The 21306-nt window shown below is 40.8% G+C and overlaps 1 protein-coding gene and 1 long non-coding RNA gene across 4 annotated transcripts; both read right to left on the bottom strand.

The window, feature by feature from the left end:
• Positions 1 to 337: 337 nt before the first annotated feature.
• LOC136509434 (uncharacterized) lies at positions 338 to 5561 on the bottom strand. Its single transcript, XR_010772353.1, has 3 exons — positions 2930 to 5561; positions 717 to 780; positions 338 to 601 (listed from the first exon to the last, which is right to left on the bottom strand). It is a non-coding gene; the product is annotated as an uncharacterized lncRNA (long non-coding RNA).
• A 3333-nt stretch (positions 5562 to 8894) lies between these two features.
• On the bottom strand, positions 8895 to 17470 carry LOC136450552 (uncharacterized). Of its 3 annotated transcripts, none has more exons than XM_066451050.1 (22): positions 17111 to 17470; positions 16200 to 16454; positions 16007 to 16131; positions 15857 to 15901; positions 15375 to 15456; positions 14802 to 14870; positions 14457 to 14627; positions 14306 to 14371; positions 13362 to 13430; positions 13190 to 13258; positions 12668 to 12726; positions 12222 to 12500; positions 11771 to 11973; positions 11533 to 11627; positions 11415 to 11459; positions 11263 to 11322; positions 10961 to 11062; positions 10831 to 10882; positions 10715 to 10752; positions 10560 to 10624; positions 9876 to 9927; positions 8895 to 9538 (listed from the first exon to the last, which is right to left on the bottom strand). In XM_066451050.1, the coding sequence occupies exons 1-22, from the start codon at positions 17318 to 17320 to the stop codon at positions 9461 to 9463; spliced, it is 2289 nt and encodes a 762-aa protein (XP_066307147.1). In that variant the 5' UTR covers positions 17321 to 17470; the 3' UTR covers positions 8895 to 9460. The 3 variants fall into 3 exon arrangements, with proteins under 3 accessions (XP_066307147.1, XP_066307139.1, XP_066307156.1); XM_066451042.1 differs by having other exon boundaries at positions 10715 to 10755; XM_066451059.1 differs by lacking the exon at positions 11263 to 11322 and having other exon boundaries at positions 10715 to 10755.
• Between the last annotated feature and the right edge of the window lie 3836 nt (positions 17471 to 21306).

Below are 21306 nucleotides of genomic sequence, written 5' to 3' on the forward strand. Positions count from 1 at the left end.
TATTAATCCTTGTTACCAGTTGTGCTTGTCTAATAGATTAATAACTAGCCAATGGTTAGCTAATTTTCCGTTTAAAGTGCTTGTTTAGATTCAACTAGAAACCTGGGGCGCGGCGTTGCCGCGCCATCCCTGAGCTGATCAGTAGTGATTTCAAACGAGAGGATATTGATGCAGAGGCGGCAAGAAGGGGGGCAAGTGGGGATCATACAAATATTAAAGTTTTCAGTTGATACCCTCTTGTTATTACACTAATCAATGTATTTAAGTGAATTGTCCTTGTTTTTCTTTAGTAGATGAAATGCTGCAAGTATTGTTATCTTTGGTAAAATAGAGTTTATGTATGCATATAATTCTCAAAATTTTGTTGTTGTTGTTTACAATGGTCCTACTACACTATCTCATCATTTAAGATATACTCTGTTCACCCACGCGCTTATAGTAAAATAAAAGACCAAATCGTCAGGTGAAATAACATCTCATCTATTCAAGACATGTCAGGTTTCATTGTTAAACATAAGCAAAAACAAAAGTGATAGAGGCACAAAGTCGATTAGCGTCTATCTATAATTTTCCTCTGATATATATTATGGCCTTTTGTATCCTGCAGGCAGTAAAAGTCGAGAATATCAAACATGTGGTTTTACCAAAAGAAAATACAAGGATATCTAGTGTGTTTCTTTCAATTAAAAATAAATTGTAAAAATACAAATTTGTACCTTTCTTTTAGGTCACGGCTCCAATTTGACTATTTGGTGTATAACTCTTTGAAGATTTATGCCTCTAGAGTAAAGATAAAATAGTTGCAAATTAGCTTAACATAGATAATTCAAGATAAAAGCAGAGGCAGAGTTGAACAGAATAACCTGGTTTATTGATCTTACCTAATTTTATCACATAGGTGATATAGTAATGTTACAAGGAAAAAGTCTAGATCACCCCCTCACCTATAATAAGAAGTCTAGTTACCACCCTCAACTATAAAACCAGATTTTCTACCCCCTGAACTTTCCAAAATCGGTCAAATAACCCCCCAAGCGGTTTTGGACGGTGGTTTGCTACAGTGGCGGTGGTTTTGTCTTTTTCTTTTTTATTTATTTCTGCTGAATCTTTGAAAAATCATAAAATGGAAAATCCAATTTTGTTGGACTCCACATGAGTAGATCTACACAGTGAACATATAATATGGTATACTTTGGTACAAAGTTTTTGCTGTAACTTTAGATCTATGCTTTTCTATAATTAATTTAAATAATTCATAGATGCAGCTTCTATGGTCCAATTGTGGTGAAATTTTTATGGTGGGCTAATTATTGTATGATTGAACTGTAGTCAAAATTTCATACTCATTGGATCATGTATAACTTAGTTATAGATTTATTTAGGTTTATTCTTGTTAAATCTATAATTTCATTGGACTATTCAAGTTAACAAGAATAAACCTAAATAAATCTATAACTAAGTTATACATGATCCAATGAGTATGAAATTTTTACTACAGTTCAATCATACAATAATTAGCCCACCATAAAAATTTCACCACAATTGGACCATAGAAGCTGCATCTATGAATTATTTAAATTAATTATAGAAAAACATAGATCTAAAGCTACAGCAAAAACTTTGTACCAAAGCATACCATATTATATGTTCACTGTGTAGATCTACTCATGTGGAGTCCAACAAAATTGGATTTTCCATTTTATGATTTTTCTGTGATTTACTATAATTTTTCAAAGATTCAGTAGAAATAAATAAAAAAGAAAAAGACAAAACCACCGTCACTGTAGCAAACCACCGTACAAAACCGCTTGGGGGGGTTATTTGACCGGTTTTGAAAAGTTCAGGGGTTAGAAAATTCGGTTTTATAGTTGAGGGTGGTAACTAGACTTCTTGTTATAGGTGAGGGGATGATCTAGACTTTTTCTAATGTTACAAGTAATAATACCTACAAAGCAAGTTTTCCTTTGAAGGTGTAAGCATCAATGGTGGCAAATTTTCTGCCTCTAGAACAGTGAGGTTGATCCAACTAATAGGCTTCATTTGACATAAGTTTCTTTCTAAAATTTGCTTAAATTGACAAACTGTTTATAAGTTTAGAATTGACACCGTATGTAAGATAGAGATTGCCTAAATTTACTAAATGAAGCATAAAAACGTGTCCTGAACATATATGTTTTATATTAGGGAAAATTGTGTTCTTGCCCCTTACACAGATGCGCAATTGTGATTTTGCCCTTGTTTTTCTAACTTTGTGATTTTGCCCTTAACTGTTCACAAGTCAACGCGAATTTGCCCCTGGTCAACGCGAATTTGCCCCTGGTCAACGCGAATTTGCCCCTGTTTTTTCCGTTGACCAGGGGCAAAATCACGTTGACTTGTGAACAGTTAAGGGCAAAATCACAAAGTTAAAAAAAGCGAGGGCAAAATCACAATTGCACATCAAAGTAAGGGCAAGAACACAAGAGACCCTTTATATTATGTATACCTTTGCATACATAGAAGGGATATGTAGTTATCTGACTGTGATCTTCTAGACTGCTAGTAAGCATTTATTGGGTGGTAATCAAATCACACATGTTTTGATATGTAAAGAAATTAACTTCCCCAATTTGTTGTAAGCATTTATATGTAGTACAAAGCTTGAATAAGGCTCCAGTTCAAAAAAGATATACTCAGCTATTAAAGACACCATTACTGAATAAGAGAATCTTTGCTATCTGCATGGTGGATCTACTCAGGTAAACCTTGGAAGAAATAATCCTAGGTATATGTAAGCATCTTTATTTTTAATAAGCTTCACATTAGAGGTTACTGAGAAACCTTTCAAATATTTATCCAAGATGATGCAAGTAAACATCTTTTATATTTGTTCAGAAGATAAAATCATAGCTTACTACAAAAAGTTATAAATAACAGTGAATGAACTTACACGATAGAGAGCATATTTTGACTAATTGGAAGCACAAGCAAAGTGCAAACAGTTCATCGGAGGGAACCGGCCCACGGATCTCTATCGCCTTCCAGATTGGGTGTTGGGTGAGACGTCTTTTTTTGTCCTGCAGGCTGCAGCTCATTTCTCTTGTAGTACAAGACGGATAATTGTGTACAACATACACTTGAAGGTTCTTAAACTGAACATATATACACAGAGAAATGAGTATAAAACTGTTAGATTAACACAATAAATTTGAACTCCTGAATATAACAACTGCAGGGTGTAGTTTAAGTGCAAACAAGCATCAGAGTCTAAACCCTAAAATAATAATTTTGGCGGGCCCCTTTTTTACATGGCTCACTGAAGCTAGAGTTACTAATTTCTGTACATTAAATTATTTTATATGTGTAGGTACCATCATCTGAAAACTGCAATACTTGAAAGAATCATGGAAACCTGAATCGCCATGCTTGTACTCCAATCTGTAAACTTGAATGGGAAGTGAAGTAACAAGGGTTTCAACTGCAACAATAATTTTTGGATACTCAACCCACTAGAAGCCGGTGTGAACAATGTCATATGCACTCTAAAACTCTGAGACTGAATGAATAAATTTGGAAGATCCCTCTTTTACTTGGTTCATTTATGCTGGAATTATTAATATAAATTGAAGTGGTAAATTATATGTAGGTACTGACAGAACACTTTAGTCACATGAAAAAATTCTTGGAAATTGAAAATAAGCACCTTTTAGCTAAGTTTCTACTCGAATATGCAAATCTGACTGGAACGTGATGCAACAAGGGTTTTATATGCAAGAATAATACAGTGCATACCATAGGTTGTATAAAGATTTTATGAGAACATGTAACTGCCTGATTAATACCAATTTGTTTTTCCATTAGACCAACCTTCTATTTTCAGTGCAACAGCCTGAAGCCCAGGGTTGAGCTTGCTGAACTTTAGTAAGGATACACCTAGATGTATAATAAAGAGACCATTTATACTATTAAATAAGCATGCCTCTGGTAGATAAATATAATTATGTGTTAGAAATGCTTATTTGTAACCATAATATGGATTTAGCTATCATAATAAAACCTAATCTGGTTAGACACAACTTTTAAATGTCGGTATATTTCTAGTTTCGAATAAATTGTGATTAGGAATAAACACCATCTCAAGTATTGATTACACCCTGTTAGCAAGCAAAAACTTATACTGAAATCTAAGCTACCTAGATGTAACTATACAAGGTATTTCTCTAGCTATATGACAATCAAATACTTGTTCTGAAATTAAGCCCACACCTATCCCACAGTAATTTTAGAATTGGGGAGTCACAACCAATAATCTGGTAGTATTTTGTGCTAAAAAGGAACAGCGTTCATTTGGGAAGGCACCTATGAAAATCTAGGACAATGTTGGAACTCAACCTGTGTTCGTTTCATGTTGAGAAATTCCAACTGAAGGATCAGTAGCTTTGCCTACAAGCGTGATATAATCAATCATATATCCTCCAGAATTATGGTAAATATGCATAATCAGCAGCAAACTACAAAAGTGAGCTCTGAACACTTCAACTATTATATCACCATATATGCAGTAGGTAAGATTGAACAGAATACCAGAGGTCTGATAGACATTGTATTATCTGCATAGCTTATATGCTGAATCATGTCGTTCCTGGTGTGGCATTTTATCGACCAAGTGGGTTGCATGATCCCTAACATGTCTATGCAGTAACGAAGTGGTGTCTCTCTGGCCTGAAATCAGTACATGGGATAACAATAAAGAGCAGAGGAGGCGCACACGGCACATCACATCAACCCAAACATAATCAAAAGGAGGGCAAAAGGTGGAAGCAAAGGGTAGGTTCACTAGAAGAGAAAGCTTTGGCAAGGATGCGGACGGACTTCACCAGCCTCGAGTCCTCCACTGAAGGGAGCTCGCTGTGGCAGTATGTCGCGAGGTGGGGGACAAGGCGATGGCCGCAGCGAGGGGAAGGGAGTCGAGGTTAGGTTGACGAGGTAGATGGGCGGCACATCACCGGCGATGTCATCCGTAATAATGGTAAATATGTAAATGCCCCCGACAACGGACGTGGGCTGTGCAGCAGGCGCGAAACCGTGCAGGAGCTGGGGCAGGCGGATGATGGAGTCCGGAGGACGATGCTTTCTCCCTACTTGCAACACGGAGGGGATGAGCTCGTCAGTTGAATGGGTTCGCGAAAATTCACGAACGTCCACCACGGATCAAGGGCAGGGAGGAGGGCGGTGTGATGCGGAGGGGACGAGAGCGGGCGACCAACCGCCAGGATTCGCAGTTTACGCGCTGGTGGAGCTGTCGTGTGTCGAGGGCACACCTAGCTCACGCCGGCGGAGTTGCGTGCGCCCGGGGGCCGGCCGTGCACGCACCGTGGAGCCGGCCACATCCCGCGTCGGGGAGCCGGCCGCGCCCGTGCTGGGGAGCAACCGCGCCGGGGGCCAGGGCTACCGCGCTGCCGTGCCGAGGGACGGGTCTGCCCCGCCATGGCCGGGGCTAGTGCCACCTCGCCCCCACTGCGGTGCGGGGGCCTCTGCGCCGCCGCCATGAGAGAGAGAGGGTGAGGTTTCACGCGCGAGAGAGAGGAGGGTACGGAGAGAGAATGGATGTGTGGACGGCTCGATCGAGATCAGTACGTGAATCGAACGGTCGAGAAATTTCAGATGACGTGGACAAATCTGGTGCCAGAGCTTGAACTCTGGTTTCGAAAGGTAAAGATACTTAGCGGAAAATTGTTTAAATTCATATACTAATATGTTGCTGATACTAAGTGGTTGGTAATAACCTCTACTCCACCCGTCCCTAAATGACTGTCGTTTTTTTCTCCATGTCGTAAGTTTGACTATATTTGTAGAAAATACGTGTATCATCTGTATCTCTAAATAAATTTATTATAAAATAGATTCAAAGGTCTATCTAATGATATTAATTATGTACCAAAAATATTAATTTTTTATATAAAATTAGTCAAAGTCGTTTTGCGAGAATGATAATTATTTAGAGATGAAGAGAGTCGCTAGTTAGTTGATCTATTAGTAAGTATATTTAAATATACGGCATGTTCGCTGGTTGGATTCTGGGCTGGTTTAGGCTGGCTGGTGCTGGTTTGTTGTGAGAGGAAAACACCGTTACCTGACTGGTTTGGACTGGCTGAAACCAACAAGCTAACAGGCTGATATACTCATACAAATTCAGCTGCTAACTATTAACAATAGCGGATCCAATCATATCCTAAATATGGAAGATTATTGAAGTGCTGCCGGTAGAACGCGTGCCAAAAAGCAAAGCATAGAGTTCCGTAGGCTGCACTAGCCCACATAACCATCCAAGGTAGCCCTTTTGGGGAACAGAAATCACCTTCGATGACCATGACCAGACATGGGGGCCGCCTGACGGGTCACGAAATTTGAGGAATCCTTTTTCACCGAAGGAAGCCACGCGGACGCGGTAACCTTTTTCGCGTCGTGCTACACTGCTACTGCTCCTGCTGCTGCCTACAGTGCTTCTCCTGCTGCTGCTACAAGTGTAGTCTGTTTCAGCTGTAACTCTAGAATTGCTGTCATACATACATGAATTATTAAATATAGATTAATTAAAAAATTAATTACACAACTTACAACTAATTTACGAGACGAATTTTTTAAACCTAATTAGCCACGAGTTGACACCGTGGTGCTATAATAAACATATGCTAATGATAGATTAATTAGACTTAAAAATTTATCTCTCAAATTAGCCTTCATCTATGTAATTAATTTTATAATTAATCTATATTTAATAATTTTTATTAATATCTAAATATTTGATGTGACATAAATTTTATGAGCCACTAAATAACCAAACACCAGACGATCCTCTTCTGGATTTCTGATCTCTGAAATCGGCATGGAGACAATCTACTGTACTGAAACCTGAAAAGGCGCGAACGCAAGGATTGCTTGGCATGGCAGGCACACCAATCCCTATCCTCCTCGTCTTCTTTCACAGCTTTCCACAACCCTTTTGTCCTCGATGATGAGTGCTGCTGCTGGATCCCTCGTCCCTGCACTGCATGCCTATTCCTAGCTACTCGTAGGGTGCACAGCAGCAGCGCAGGTTTAGATGGTAAGTTTTTTCGCTCTTTTTTTATCACATTAAATTTTTAGACACATGCATAGAGTATTAAATATAGATAAAAATAACTAATTTCATAGTTTGATTGTAAATTACGAGACGAATCTTTTGAGCCTAGTTAGGCCATGATTAGACAATAATTATCAAATACAAACGAAAATGCTACTGTGCCAAATATTGATTCCTAACCCCAATCTAGGCCTTGTTTAGATTGCAATTTTTTGCAATCTGGACACTGTAGCACGTGTTTGTATTTGACAAACTTTGTCCGATCATGGATTAACTAGGCTCAAAAGATTCATCTCGTAATTTACAACTAAACTGTACAATTAGTTATTTTTTTACCTATATTTAATGTTCCATGCATGCGTCCAAAAATTGATGTAATGGAGAGAGAGTAAAAATGCTCCATGCATGCGTCCAAAAATTAATATAATGAAGAGAGAGTAAAAAAACTTGGAATTTAGAGGTGATCTAAATAAGGCCCTAAACAAGGTCCTGTCAGGATTCAGAAATCAGACCGGGTCAGGGAGCCGGACCATGACGAACATTTTTTTTTCAAACTCAGGCCGCGTTTAGTTCGGCCGCGGATTCGGCGCCGCCGGAATCCGGTGCACTGTAGCAACACTGTTGCGCACTGTAGCGTTTTGTTTTTATTGGGTAATAATTGTCCCATCGTTGACTAATTAGACTCAAAACGTTCGTCTCGCAGAGTACAACCAAACTGTGTAATTAGTTTTTGATTTCGTCAACATTTAGTACTCCATACATATACCGCAAGTTTGATGTGACAGGGAATCTTTTTTTTGCATAGTGCCAAAATCTGTAAAATGAGGGAACTAAACAAGGCCTCAATTCAATGCCATGGATGGGTTTGGACCGGAGTTAGGTGTTGAAATTTGTTGCCTGACCGCTCTCAGCTGCACGTTGAAGCCTTGGAGGAATAGGTTAACTATAGCGCCCGTACCCCCTCGGCCCCTCCTAATCAATGGCCATGGCCATGGTTTACTACTGCTCAGACACAAAGGCTGGATTTTTAAACGAAGTTACCAGTGCTAGCGTCACAGATCACAGGAGCATGTAATCCTTCTGTAGCCGGGTTCTATCCGGCTGAACCGCCCCGCCAATCATGGTATCCCTGTTTGCTTGATGACCTGGTCTGGGAGTGCCGGCTAGGCAGCTCGATCTAGTCCCAGACTCCGGAAAGGCCGAAACCAACGCATGGGATCGCTACCTACTCCCTCCGTCCCACAGTATCTATCGTTCTCGTTTTCCGAGAAACAACTTTAACAAAATATATATTAAAAAATATTATTATTTATAATATATAATTAGTATCATTGAAAAGATCTTTGAATCTAGTTTTTTAACAAATTTATTTGAAGACACAAATGTTGTACATATTTTATACAAATTGAGTCAAAGTCATGGCACGAACACCGAAAACGACAGTTAAATTAGGACAAAGAAAGTACGTTAACCGGGCAACCAGTCCCAGACTCACGAAATCGACGCCTTGGATCACCACCTGAACCAGGCAAGCTTTCCGGTTCACAAAGCAAACAAGCCCTAAGGCGATGTTTGGTTGCCCCCTTGCAATAAATATGAACCACCAAGGACTCAAAATTGTGGGCTTGGATTGCAGCCTGGTGAGGCAAAATTGCCTGAGCAACAAACAGCCCCTAAATGCTCTGTCTCGGCTAGAAGTGTTAGATATGTTTTTTTAAAAAAAACTATGCTTGTATTATTATTAAAACGTCATTAAAAAGGTTATTTTTAAAACAAATAATCATGGCCTTGATGACGATCAAAAAAGCTGATAACGAGGCAGAGTCTAGCTCAGGGCCCCAGCCAAAAAGGCTCGATGCTGGGACAGTCCCTTGTATACAGTGCTACACATGCATCCCGCTGTCTATAGACGCGATGCAATTATTGTTGCAGTCTTTCTGACTTTTGAGGTACAAGTACAATGGTACTATACGGCTATATACCTATTACTATAATTAGAGCCTGGCGTCATATCCATCTTAATGATAGATGCGAATGTGATAAAAACGAATACACATCGCAAGACGCCTAAAAACTCACTGAACAAACCAAACGCGAATCCGAATGGAACGGGTCGACAGAAAATACATAACAGTTCAATCCGAGGCCAACGACCATAAACCCCGTAGAGGCAATAGGTCTTCCAGCTCCTTCAAACTCACTGCAGGTTCTTCGATTGCGCTCGGAGATGGTTGGCTCAGCACAAAAATGATCCACCAAGTCCTTGTACGCAGCCAGTTAGCCAAGCCTCAATTGCATGGGCCCGGGGCATGTGGCTATTAGGCCCCCTGTAGTAAGAAAAAGGGAGGCTTGACCACATCATGCTTCTTCGTTTTCGTCCTCTCTCACGTCGACGATTTCTTCTTGGCAGTACAGCGCATTTAGCTCTTCTTGCAGCTGATAGCAACACAGGGGATCATAAGTGAGACAAGTACACAATTGCCTAAGTTAATCACTTATCATGGTGATGAAAGCATGTTTCTGCGAGCCATTGCAAGGATGCAATATCTTACTAGTATGGGAAAAGATTCTCTAGAAGCAACTGCAGCCCACAGCAAAATAATACAGTAAAATAACCCCAGGTTCTAAGAGTTATAGTGTTAATAGTTAGTATCACTATGTTTTTCTTGAGGGGGCTATTACATAATGCAAGTAAAATAATATGAACCTACTCTATGTGTTTCCAAGTGCCAACACAGTGAAGAAGGGTAGCTAGAAATGGCGAGATACAGACCTGAACATGTTTAAGCTTTGTTGCAATTAATTCGTCAGTTAAAGAAATCATCCTGCAAGGGGAGAAAACATTACCATCTTTGACCACAAATAATCATTACTCCCTCCATTCCAAACTATAAGACGTTTTGGCTTTTCTAAATACATTACTTTTACTATGTATCTAGACAAAGTGTATATCTAAGTGCATAGCAAAAGCTACATATCTAGAAAAACCAAAACGTCTTATAATTTGGAGGGAAGAGAGCACTATACAGTAAAAACAATGAAATGACACGGAGTTAGTAAAGAAAAAAACATATAAATAAAATATTAGAGCTTCTAGAGCATAACAAACTCAAAAGTCAAAAACAAGAAAATCCATGGGTCCTAGTATTTGTAGAGTATGATAGTTGTCACTATCAAAGTCTCAAAGACCTTTGAGGACAAATTTTTTGAGGCAATTTGATCCATTTTACTATGAAATCAGTTCAAGATACAAGTCCCAATCTATTCAAGTTCACACGATTCCAAATGCAGATAAAATAGAAAATTACCCACTATATCTCAGCTAGATATCAATCAAGATGTCATGAGACATTAACAACAGATACAGACAGAAAACTATTCTTCCAAACATGAGGGAGGTATTCAAATTTGAATTCTTGAAGATGCAATTACCACCTTATAAACAGAACGGACCTACCTAGATTGTAACTCAAAAATTTTAACAAGTAACGAGTGTTCTCTCTCAGCAGTAGCAGCTTCAACCTGCCAAAATATTCATGAATAGATTTATAAGATTGCCATCAATTTTTTCCATGAGGGAGAATTCTGATATTAAGCTGAGCTTGTACTTACCATTGTATCACTCCCCGTGCTCTGAACTCTTGACTGAGCTGCTGGATAAAATCAATAGTTTTAATAATAGTTGAAAAAAGAAAAGTGCATTCAGCAGCACAGGAGAAAATTTGTACCATCGACTCTCCCATTTTGCTGCAAGCTACTTAGTAGGTTCGTAATCAGATCCTGTAGCAAGGAAATTTGAAACCGTCACAAGGCTATAAATAAATCGACATGTTTAAATATATTGAGTTTGTTGCATACTTGCTGGAATGCAGTCTGCTTCACAAGGTTTTGAAGATGGGGAATCAGAATTGATGTAGATACAGAGCTATTGCAGAGTTCCTTCCGTTGATGATTAGTAGACTGCAAATAACAAAATTCCCAGTGACAAAACTGTGTGCTGTTTCTTCAAGAGCAAGGAAGCAGTTTTGCTTCCAGAAATAAAAAATCCCAACAACATTGTTTCTGAGATAAACTCAAAATTTAGCATTTAAATCTGTTAGCACAAAAAGTAATTTAGAAGTTTTAGTCTGTAATAAGCACAATTCGAGAAGATAGCTTACCGTTGTCTTATCATTCACTGACCAATCACCAACACTAGCTGATTTTCTCAGTGAAGGCCCCTGAAAGCCCCAGTAGTGGTTATGATCAATGGATATATCTGAGTAGAGTGTAACAGTGCCTTATGAACAACGGACCATGGAAAAATTCTTACCTCTTGGAATTTACGTGGGGCACTGCTCCCTGGAATTTCTTGAACCTGTGAAATAGATTTTAGATTATTTGGCTGAAGTGATCTACTGATCTTGTTCAGTTAAGGGAGGGCTACCCACCTTTGCAAGATCCACATTCTCAGATGTCACTGAGAAGCGGCCTTTAATTTCCACCATAGTGCGCTTAGGCTTATCACCCAAAGAGCCTACATAACCTGTAATAGCCAACAGGATATCATCCCTTCTCAATGCAGAAATAAATAGAGCAAGTGGCATAATAAATGCTACATTAACAACAATGTACAAGCAAGTCTATACATAGATAAAAGGAAACAGCAATTGAAGGTTTAAATCTGACCTGCAGACGATCGAATAGGAGCAGAAAGACTATTTGCAGAAGCGCGAGTTGAAAGTGACAGAGGACCACTAAGATTATTGGTTCTTGAAAGAGAGAGACTATTTGCAGAAGCACGAGTTGGAAGTGACAGAGGACCACTAAGATTATTGGCTCTTCTTGTACCATTCTTTTGTTTATCAGATACAGATTGAACTCCTGCATCCCTGCCATGAGTAATATTGATGGTAAAGAATCTTGGAATATACAATGCATAGGCTCATGTCAACTTTTATTTTTCAAGAACTCAGAAATCAAAATGATGTTTAGTCCTTGGACACATGTATCCAAATTCTGTGATGCTTCTTCAGAAGCCAAGAATTATTGAAGAGTTTTTATTAACAGAAGGTAAGTCAGATTAAAGTAAATTGGATAATTAAAATGGAACACGTTAAGTAAATTTTGTTAGGCACACCTTTCAATAATGGGGCCCCTTTCAGTCATCGAACTATTATGCGGACCAGATTGCAGAACTGGACCTGAGTATGTCCTTTGTTTTTGTCCGACTTCACTTCTACAATCTTTCCCATCAGGATCATGCTTCGATGTAGAGGGCAATGAATCATTTTCTGATCCTGGGTTTTTAGGTCCATCAGCCTTCCTTTCACTATAGGCACTCCCAATGTTGGAAGACAATACTTCGCTTGTTTTGGGGCCATTTTGACATGGATTTGCTGCCGCAGAAGAACGCTCACTGAAACATAACAGAAAACTATAAACGAACTACCCTACGGCAACTGAAATATGCATGGAGGCCCACTCCACTGGTCCCTCTGTATTCAAGATATCAAATATGGATAATGAAAAAACAGAAAACTATTGGGAACCAAAGGATGCTAAAACGTTATAGATTCACTCGACCTGCAGTTATTTCCATTCGATGGTGTTGGCTTTCCAAAATAACCATCAGAAGATGTATCCTGGTAATAGCGCATTCAGAATTACTTGCACATCAACCATACACTTTTCTCTTGCTATAAAAACACACACAGAGCAAGCAGATGTCTTTTGCAATTTCAAAATTCAAATAGTGAAAAACTGTGAAATATAAAACAAAAGGATTGCATATCTTTTTTTTTCAAGAACCCAGTGGAGTGAATCCAGAAATGCATCCACAGATCTACACACAGCATTTCGGCCCCGCTGAAACATGTCTTACTGTCTGAATCCAACATATGGTGATCTATTTTCTCTTCTTTTTTGAAAACCACATGGTAACATTTTCCATAGTGAATATATACATATGATAGATGATACTGTTATGTATGATTTCTTCAATCACTCTGTAGCTTTCTTGTGAAGCTTACATCAAATTTATGTCATTATTCCTAGTAGATAGGGCTAAGGTATTTCTTAACATAAAGGAAAAGGAGTCAAGCAAACCTTATCAATGTCAGTTATTCTACAAGTGTCATCGTCTTCTTTTATTTCAGGTGGATCATCATCACAAATCTGCAAAGTTATACAGCTTACTTGTAAGGCAAAAACACCGCCAACTTCAGCACATCAAGCAAGGTATCGCAGCGATAAAAGATAAGAAAACCTATTGCTTTACCAGTGATGCCTGAGCCTTTAGATCCTCAATATCGAAGTTCCATGCACTGACACCTCGTTGGTACTCACTCTGTCACATAAACCATCGAACCTTCAGAAATAGTCGCATAGATGGATTGAAGGACGGAAGTAAATAGTGCGTCTATGCCTATGAAAATACATGATGGTGTGCTAACGAAACAATACAGTAAGCGAAATACATCTTGTGAGTAGTCATGGTATTATCTAAGCAACTAAACATAATGTTAGTTGATTGTTTATATATGAAATGAATAGTTGATAGTCATGTGAGTGTCATATCCATATACTGGAGTCGCACAGATCTTGCCATCTTGGGTGTCCAAGGGCTTAGCTTTCAGAATCCACCCTTGGTTTGTGCTTTCAAATTTCTGCAGCTCTGAAGAGGTACACATAGTAGGGAATAGAAACGCCTCCCTAGAACAAAAGATGTTTGCAGCTTCCTGACGAGCTAAATAGATACTTCATATGAACCATTGCTTCTGCTAAAACATGTTTTAGCAGTCATCTACTTTACCACAAAAAGTCACATCATATAGCTTAGGTGCCATCGTTTTATAGCATCAATTTTATCCCTAAGAAACTAACATCGTATGGGTTGTGAAATGAGTCTTATTTTGTACCTTAGTTCCTAATTGCTCTCCCCTAGTCCTTGTTCAACCAATGAACATTAGGAAATACTAGCATACTCAGGCATTGACATAATACTCACACAATCTAAATACTTTTTTCAATAAATCAACCATTTTCCTCATACATATTCCTACCATATTTATGAAATTTGTTTTCAAGCTGCATCTTTAATGTTAACATGGTCCAAATAAAATGAAGCATAAGATTCACCAATATGAAGGATACATCTACCCTGCTTCAGAGAAAAAAAAAAGTTCGAGTAGAGAAAAATAGGCAAAGTACACTTTCACGAACCATAGAAAGTGCTTCTTGTTCTGAAGAAGGCATTCTCTTCAAAGCTAGCTGTGCAGCATCCTTTAACTGGAAATACAGAGTCATTCACTAAGAAACACAATCACAAGCATTGTGAAAAGGACAAATAAGGAAAAAAAACATAGAAACAAACCTGGAGTGCCTTTACACGGTCCCAAAGAGGGGGCAAATCAGTTAAAATGCTCTTAACAGTTAGCTCCGGAGGTTTTGCATTCTTGAAAAAAGAATGCTTAAGTAATTTTTCGGCTGTTGGCCTCTTTGTTTGATCTTTCACCAAGCACATCGCAACCATTTCCTTGAAGGACTGGTTACAACTTAAAAACTTTCATTAGAAGAGCAACCACAATGATCTAACCTAATGCCCAGACTCTGTACAAATAACGACTGAAACAGCATTTTAGAACAGAAAGATTGTGACAGAAAACTATAATCAGAAAGAATTCACTGCCCAAGAATTAACCAAAAGGACTAGTACTACCTTTGAGAATCTTTTATCACGGTCATAGTCAAGACCAGGAGGAGTATTTTGGAGCGTCATGAGAAGAACCTGAGCCACCAAGGAAGTCACCAGTTAACACTGAATTCACACCACATGATTAGGTGAACTTCGTGAAATAGTTATTGAGCCGGAAAGTTTGTAAAGTTGGATAGCTAACTTCATGGATAAGACTATCTGACACCTATAATAGTTTTACAAGCTGGTGGCAATCAGCAAGTCTAAATAAGTATTCACAAAAGAATGTGTGCCCATGGGAGAATCTCTAGGTTTTCTCTATATTTCTAGCGTGTCCTGTGAGGATTAATGTGGAGGCTACAAAAAAAGTCTCTAATTAGTAATTTGTATGATTGGATAGCAAAATGATTAAGACCACATATGCTTGCACTGTAACTTTCAAAATAAGGTACTTCATGAAATTTCAAAAAAAAAAAGATGCAATCAATCATCAAGCATTCACGCTCCCTGGGAACTATTATTACATTGCTCTATTCCATAAGAGAAAAAGGAAGAAAGATTTAAGTTCTTAATTTGCAAAGGATAATGACTCGTTACCTTCATAGGAGGGTACTTCGAAAAGGGAGCATGTCCATGTGCCAGCTCCAGTGCAGTTATTCCAAATGACCATATATCAGCTCTGTACAAAGGAGTCGATAGTTGTTAGAAGATGTAGCTTACAATAGCAACCAAGAAAATTAAAAGTACACATAAAAAAGCTACGATGCGTTAAACGAACATGATTATTACATCAGTACAATCATAAGCAGTATAATTGAAAACCAATAATAGGGAAGTTTTCCCAGAAACCTCAAACTAGAACCAACAGAACCTAGTGACACCTGTCTGGGAAGAGTTCCAACTTGATGATGTGCTGCACTCATATTTAAAAACATGACAAGAAAAACCAAATTCCAATGTAGTATTTGCTCGATCTTAGGTTTATTAAGCAATTGTCAAGCAGAACTAAGCATGTGAGCGTAGAAAACATCTTCTAACAAGAAAAACTTCTGGAAATTATATTGATATTCAGCACGTACTTGAAATTATATCCAGTTCCAGGCTGGAGAACTTCTGGAGCCATCCTAAACACCAAGTAAAATAAGAAAATCATGTCAAATTATGCATAAAATAATTAATTTCTATTGAACCACTAGCCGAAGAAATTTATAGAAAAGAAACATAGTTACCAGCATGGTGTTCCAACAAATGTATTCCTAGCCCTTTGCCTATCACCCCTATCAAACATGCAAGCAGAGACACCAAAGTCCCCAAGCTTGACTACACCGGGATTATCAATAAGGATATTACCTGCCTGCAACAATGATACGTTGAGAAAAAGCACTGCCAAAACTAATCTCAAATGAATCGTACAGAGCTAACCTTCACATCACGATGAATATGTCCTTGCCTATGGAGGTAGTCTAGAGCTTTGAGTGTTTCCTTTAAAATAGTGGCGATAACTGGCTCCTCAAAACCATCGGGATATGCAACCTTCATTAGGTGTAAACATGAACCCTCTGACATGAACGGCATTACCACCCAAAGATTATGACCCACAACAAATGAGCAGTAAGACCTGATGACATTAGGGTGATCTATCAAGCTCATAGTTTGAGTCTCCTTTCTTACATCATCCTGCATACAATAGATATATATATACTACAGTGAGGCATTGATTATAGTGTTCATTTTACAAAGGGGCAGAGCAAGAGAATCAAAATTGGCTTAAAACAGTACATGTGCTTATTTATTAATTCTCAAAACTGTTTTCATGTACAAGTTCTGGTGATGTTAGGCTCACTAACACAAGATGCTGCTACTAACCACACCAATGGGTAATCAATTTTTTTTTCGTAAATAAAAGCTACATTAAAAAAGGATATAGCATCTTTGTAGCACAACTAATCGAGATCACTAAGAAAGTAACTGCTTCCCATCCTAGAAGCCCTAAGGTAGCTGCAGGCGTAATTGCAAGTGGCTACTGGCCAGCATCAACTGTGCAAGCGAACCAACTGAGACTGATAACAAAACTAAGAATTGAAGCGGTAAAGTTTCCTGATTATCCCCAACTCCGCAAACGAGCAACGACAGTGAACTAGTGAAGAGCCCGATTGTTGAGCTAATCGCTTCGGCAACACAAACATGCTACAATTACATTGATCATTCAACTAATCGCATCAACATCCGGTGCTTATAACGCACCTCTGCATCCATCATCAGCAAAAACCAACAATCACTATCGAACCCTAGGAATCGAGCGACGAAGCAATGAAGTTTCCAGAGGAGCTCACGAGGTTACTGTTGACCCGATCGAGATCCAGGCACTTCACAGCGACCGTCCGGCTGGTGGGAATGAACTCCGCGCGGTAGACGACGGCGTTAGCGCCGTAGCCCACTTCCTCCAGCAGCCGGTAGTCGGCGGGAGACACGGTGAACGCCGGCGCCGCCGCCCGGGTGGGCGTGGGCGCCGAGGACCGCCGCATGCTCCCGCCCCTCACCATGGTACCGCGCGGAGCGCGCTCGGCAGCACCGGCACCGAGCTCCGGCGATCGCCGGCGGCGGCGGCTAGGAGCTTGACCCGTGTCGTGTCGCGCGCTGGGGACTGGAGAGAGAAGCGAGGGAGGGGGAGACTGGGGGAGCCGGGAGATGAGTTGAGAGGAGAAAAGGGAGTGGGGATTTTGGGAAACAGAGGGAGGGGTAATTATTTTGGCGTGACGTGGCCGGCGTGGGACCCGAGAGGCGGGTCTAATTGGTTGGCTTACCTGCGGTCAATACGATGATGTGTGGGTCCGGACGTGTGGGGTTCATGATGGCAGTCTCAGCGGTGGGTGGTGGCTCTGATAGATTGGAGATGCAGCCGACTGTCTGAGAGATCTCCGCCTCCCGATATTGGTCTGTGATCAGGATCGTGTGCGGGGTGCCTTTCTGTGGCTGAAAATGTTTTCTTTTTCATTATTGTCTCCTGGCCCGTCGTTTGGCAAAAGGAAAGGACGCTGAGCTCCAAAAATACTACTAAAATTATTTTTTTTCAGACACATAATAGAACTGGCCGATATATGTATATATATGCTCATCTGTTCATCCAAGTAAATCCACTCGTACACATCCTATGCCTATAATCATCTTCAAAAGATTATACAGGCACACTGTTTTCTTAAAAATCCATATACTCATGTTTACACAGCAAACAATAGCATGTGAAAGTTGGCCAAGTCATTATGACTGCAATGGCAATAGCGTCAAAGATAGCTAATAGTAGCCAAAGGATAGATAGGATCAGCGGCGGAGCGTGAAGTAAAAAGAAGCAGGGGCGAGTCGCTTGTGCCCTTTGAACTGGGCAATTAGCTTGTGCCATTTTGATCATAGGCCGTTAGCTTGTGGCGTTTTAACTTGGCAATTAGTGTTTTCCTGTGAGGCCCCGTTTAGATCCAAAAATTTTTGGATTTCGGCTACTGTAGCGCTTTTGTTTGTATTTGGCAATTAGTGTCTAATTATGGACTAATTAGGTTCAAAAGTTTCGTCTCGTGATTTCTCACCCTACTGTGCAATTAGTTTTTTTTTTGTCTACATTTAGTGCTCCATACATGTGCCGCAAGATTCGATGTGATGGATACTGTAAAAAAAAATTTGGCAACTAAACAGGCCCTGAGCGCTGCAAGCCTACCGATGGACGAACTAGCGGCTGCTAAACTTGGTGTTCAAAAAACATTTAGATGGGGGGAGGGGCCTCTATGAGGCTCTGCCACTAGATAGGATATATATGATAGATGAGATATCCGGCAAAGATGTGTAAGGATAGAAATCAAGCTCTCGGATATACAAGGGCGAATATTGAAAATCTTATCATCGCAGACTAAGCACCAATTAAAAAAGCGATACCAAGTCAAAAAAGACATATATTAGAAGATTATTTATAGTAACATTGAGAGGTAAACATAAAAGTAGTCGTTAACGTGGACGTAAGTTTCATATTTTTCATAGATGCTAACATGTTCCGTGATTTAAACCTTTACTTTTGAATTATGTAATATAGGCCTTGTTCGCTTATCTTATAATCTATCTTTTCAGCTTGTTTTTTTTTTCAGTCGGAACAATATTTTTTTCTTACACCAAATCAGCCGGAATAGTGTTTCGGTTTGTTTTTTCAGCGAAGCGAACGAGGCCATATTATACACAAAACATTGACCATGTCTGAGTATATGTTTAATTTATTGAGGGTTCGGTTCTCTTTTTTTTTGTTACGATAAAGTGATTTATGCGGAAGCTCTCGACTTGCGGCTTGCCCACATTCGGCTGGCTGGCCAGTTTTTTTTTTCTAGCCGGAGCAGTGTTTTTTTCTCACAGAGAATTAGCTACTATAGTGTTTTTTAGCTGCTATGCTACAGCGCGAAATTAATGCCAGCAGAACAGCTTCGTGGTCTAGACGTCTAGTAAGAATGGCTTGTTGCCCACCTCTATGCAAAGACCGAGACGCCAAGGTGAAAATTGTGCGCAGGAACGGAGCAACAGGAAAGGCTAGTGTGGCCCTGTTTAGATCCAAATTTTTTTGGATTTTGGTTCACTGCAGCGTTTCATTTGTATTTGGTAATTAGTGTCTAATTATGGACTAATTAGGTTTAAAAGTTTCGTCTCACGATTTCTCATCTAACTGTGCAATTAGTTTTTTTTTTCGTCTACATTTAGTACTCCATGCATATGTCACAAGATTCGATGTAACAGGTACTGCGTAAAATTTTTTGGCCACGAGTAGCATCTGGTGCGCGGCTGGGACACAGAGCGGCTACCAGGTCGCCATTGGCGGACCCAAGCCTAAGGCCGCTAGGGTCGTGGCCCTAGTCATGGCACGGTAACCCCTGCATAGCCAGCTTGGGAACGCAAACCAGGCCTCCACCAAGGGACAGTCACATCGCAAGCAACTGTGCCAAGCGTGTCAATCGATTCAGCCCTAAGCGCTCCCGCGCGGCTGCTTGCCGGTGGCCCGATCCCACTGAGCTGGGAGCTCGATCTCTTCTGGTTCGTTCTTGTCCCTAATTTCCAAATTCTAACCCTTCTTATAATTGTAGTTTCCACACAATTATTAATGAATTAATTAATTGAAAGTTAAAATTACAGATTAGGTTTTTAGTATAAAATGACGAGGACATCCAGGTTGTAAGCTTAGTTTTTGTTTGTTCCTTCTTTTATTAACTTTTCCATCTTATCCATCCTGTTGTTGCTGAAGACGTAAGATGCGAATAATCAAATGTTCACTTCGTACTTATATTTGTTTGTTCCATCCATGTTATATTCTTAACAATTGTATGGCACTATTAAACACACATAGTTCAAGCAACTTATAAATTTTAAAACCTTCATTGACATTAGATATCTTTCAATATGTGGCGTATATGGTGTATTTTTCGCTACTAAATTTTGGCCCTAGTCTTTCCCAAATTTTGGGTCCGCCACTGCAGGTCGCCGTCCAGATGGGATCCAGGCCCCGTCCAGAGCGGACCAGCGCTAGCTCTGCTGCGGGCTGGCTGGGAGCGAGCCGGACCCAAGTACCACGGCCGGGTACGTACGCTCGTACGAAACGGGGCTCTGCTCTCCGGGCCCACCTCCGGCTACAGCAGCGGCTCCGTCCGCGCCGTACGATCCGCCGACTGGAGGTGGTTGGGCGGCCGCTGCCGGCTGCCGCCACGCGCGGGCGCCGGCCAGCGAGGCAGCCTGCAATCCTGCATGGGGACTGGAGCGCATGGGAGCCTGCCCGTGCCCGGGACCGCGTCCACGTGCAAGCGCGCAGGCCGGACGGCAGCCAGCGGCGGCGTCACGACGAGTAGCGCCGCGCGCGCATCCGCCAGGCGCCAGTGGTCTTCTTTGTCGTTGTTCGTGCTCGCTGGAGCCCGTCATGCATGCATGGCGAAACGTGTTGGTGGACGGGACGGAAACGTACGTGGAAGAAGGTGAAGTACAGTCACAGTACACAGTACAGTTGGGTGGTGCATGTGTGCATTGGCCACTAGTAGGCCAGTACACTGCATTACGGCCCACTGCTAAGCGTTAGAGATTCTCATCCTGACGTGGGACAGCGAAACCAATCCAAGGCCAGCAACCAAGAGAGACACGGTCACACGGACAAGATCTGGGAGAAGGTTCATTGTTCAAAACAAGGACGTGCCAACACCGGCACGTACGGCGGCCGACCATGCTTTTGACGGTTGTGGCAAGTGATGCCGTCGCGTCCTTCTCGTGGTCGCGCGCGCGTCTCTAGCACTGGCCGACGTCCCATCCGATCAGATCCGTTTCGGCGAACTGGCGGATTCGAGTGGCAGAAGAGCGGTGGGCTCAATTCAACACGGCACTCATCATGGGCTCATGGCAATCCAACACGAAAACACAAAAATACTGTTGTCCGTGCATGGCTGGCCCATGATCATGGGCTCATAATGGGATACATGGCCGGCCCAGCAGACGCGCGCCCATCCAACTCGCTGCGGCCTGCGGCCTC

Source organism: Miscanthus floridulus, chromosome 1 (genome assembly GCF_019320115.1).
Source record: "Miscanthus floridulus cultivar M001 chromosome 1, ASM1932011v1, whole genome shotgun sequence".
NCBI classification, from domain to species: domain Eukaryota; kingdom Viridiplantae; phylum Streptophyta; class Magnoliopsida; order Poales; family Poaceae; genus Miscanthus; species Miscanthus floridulus.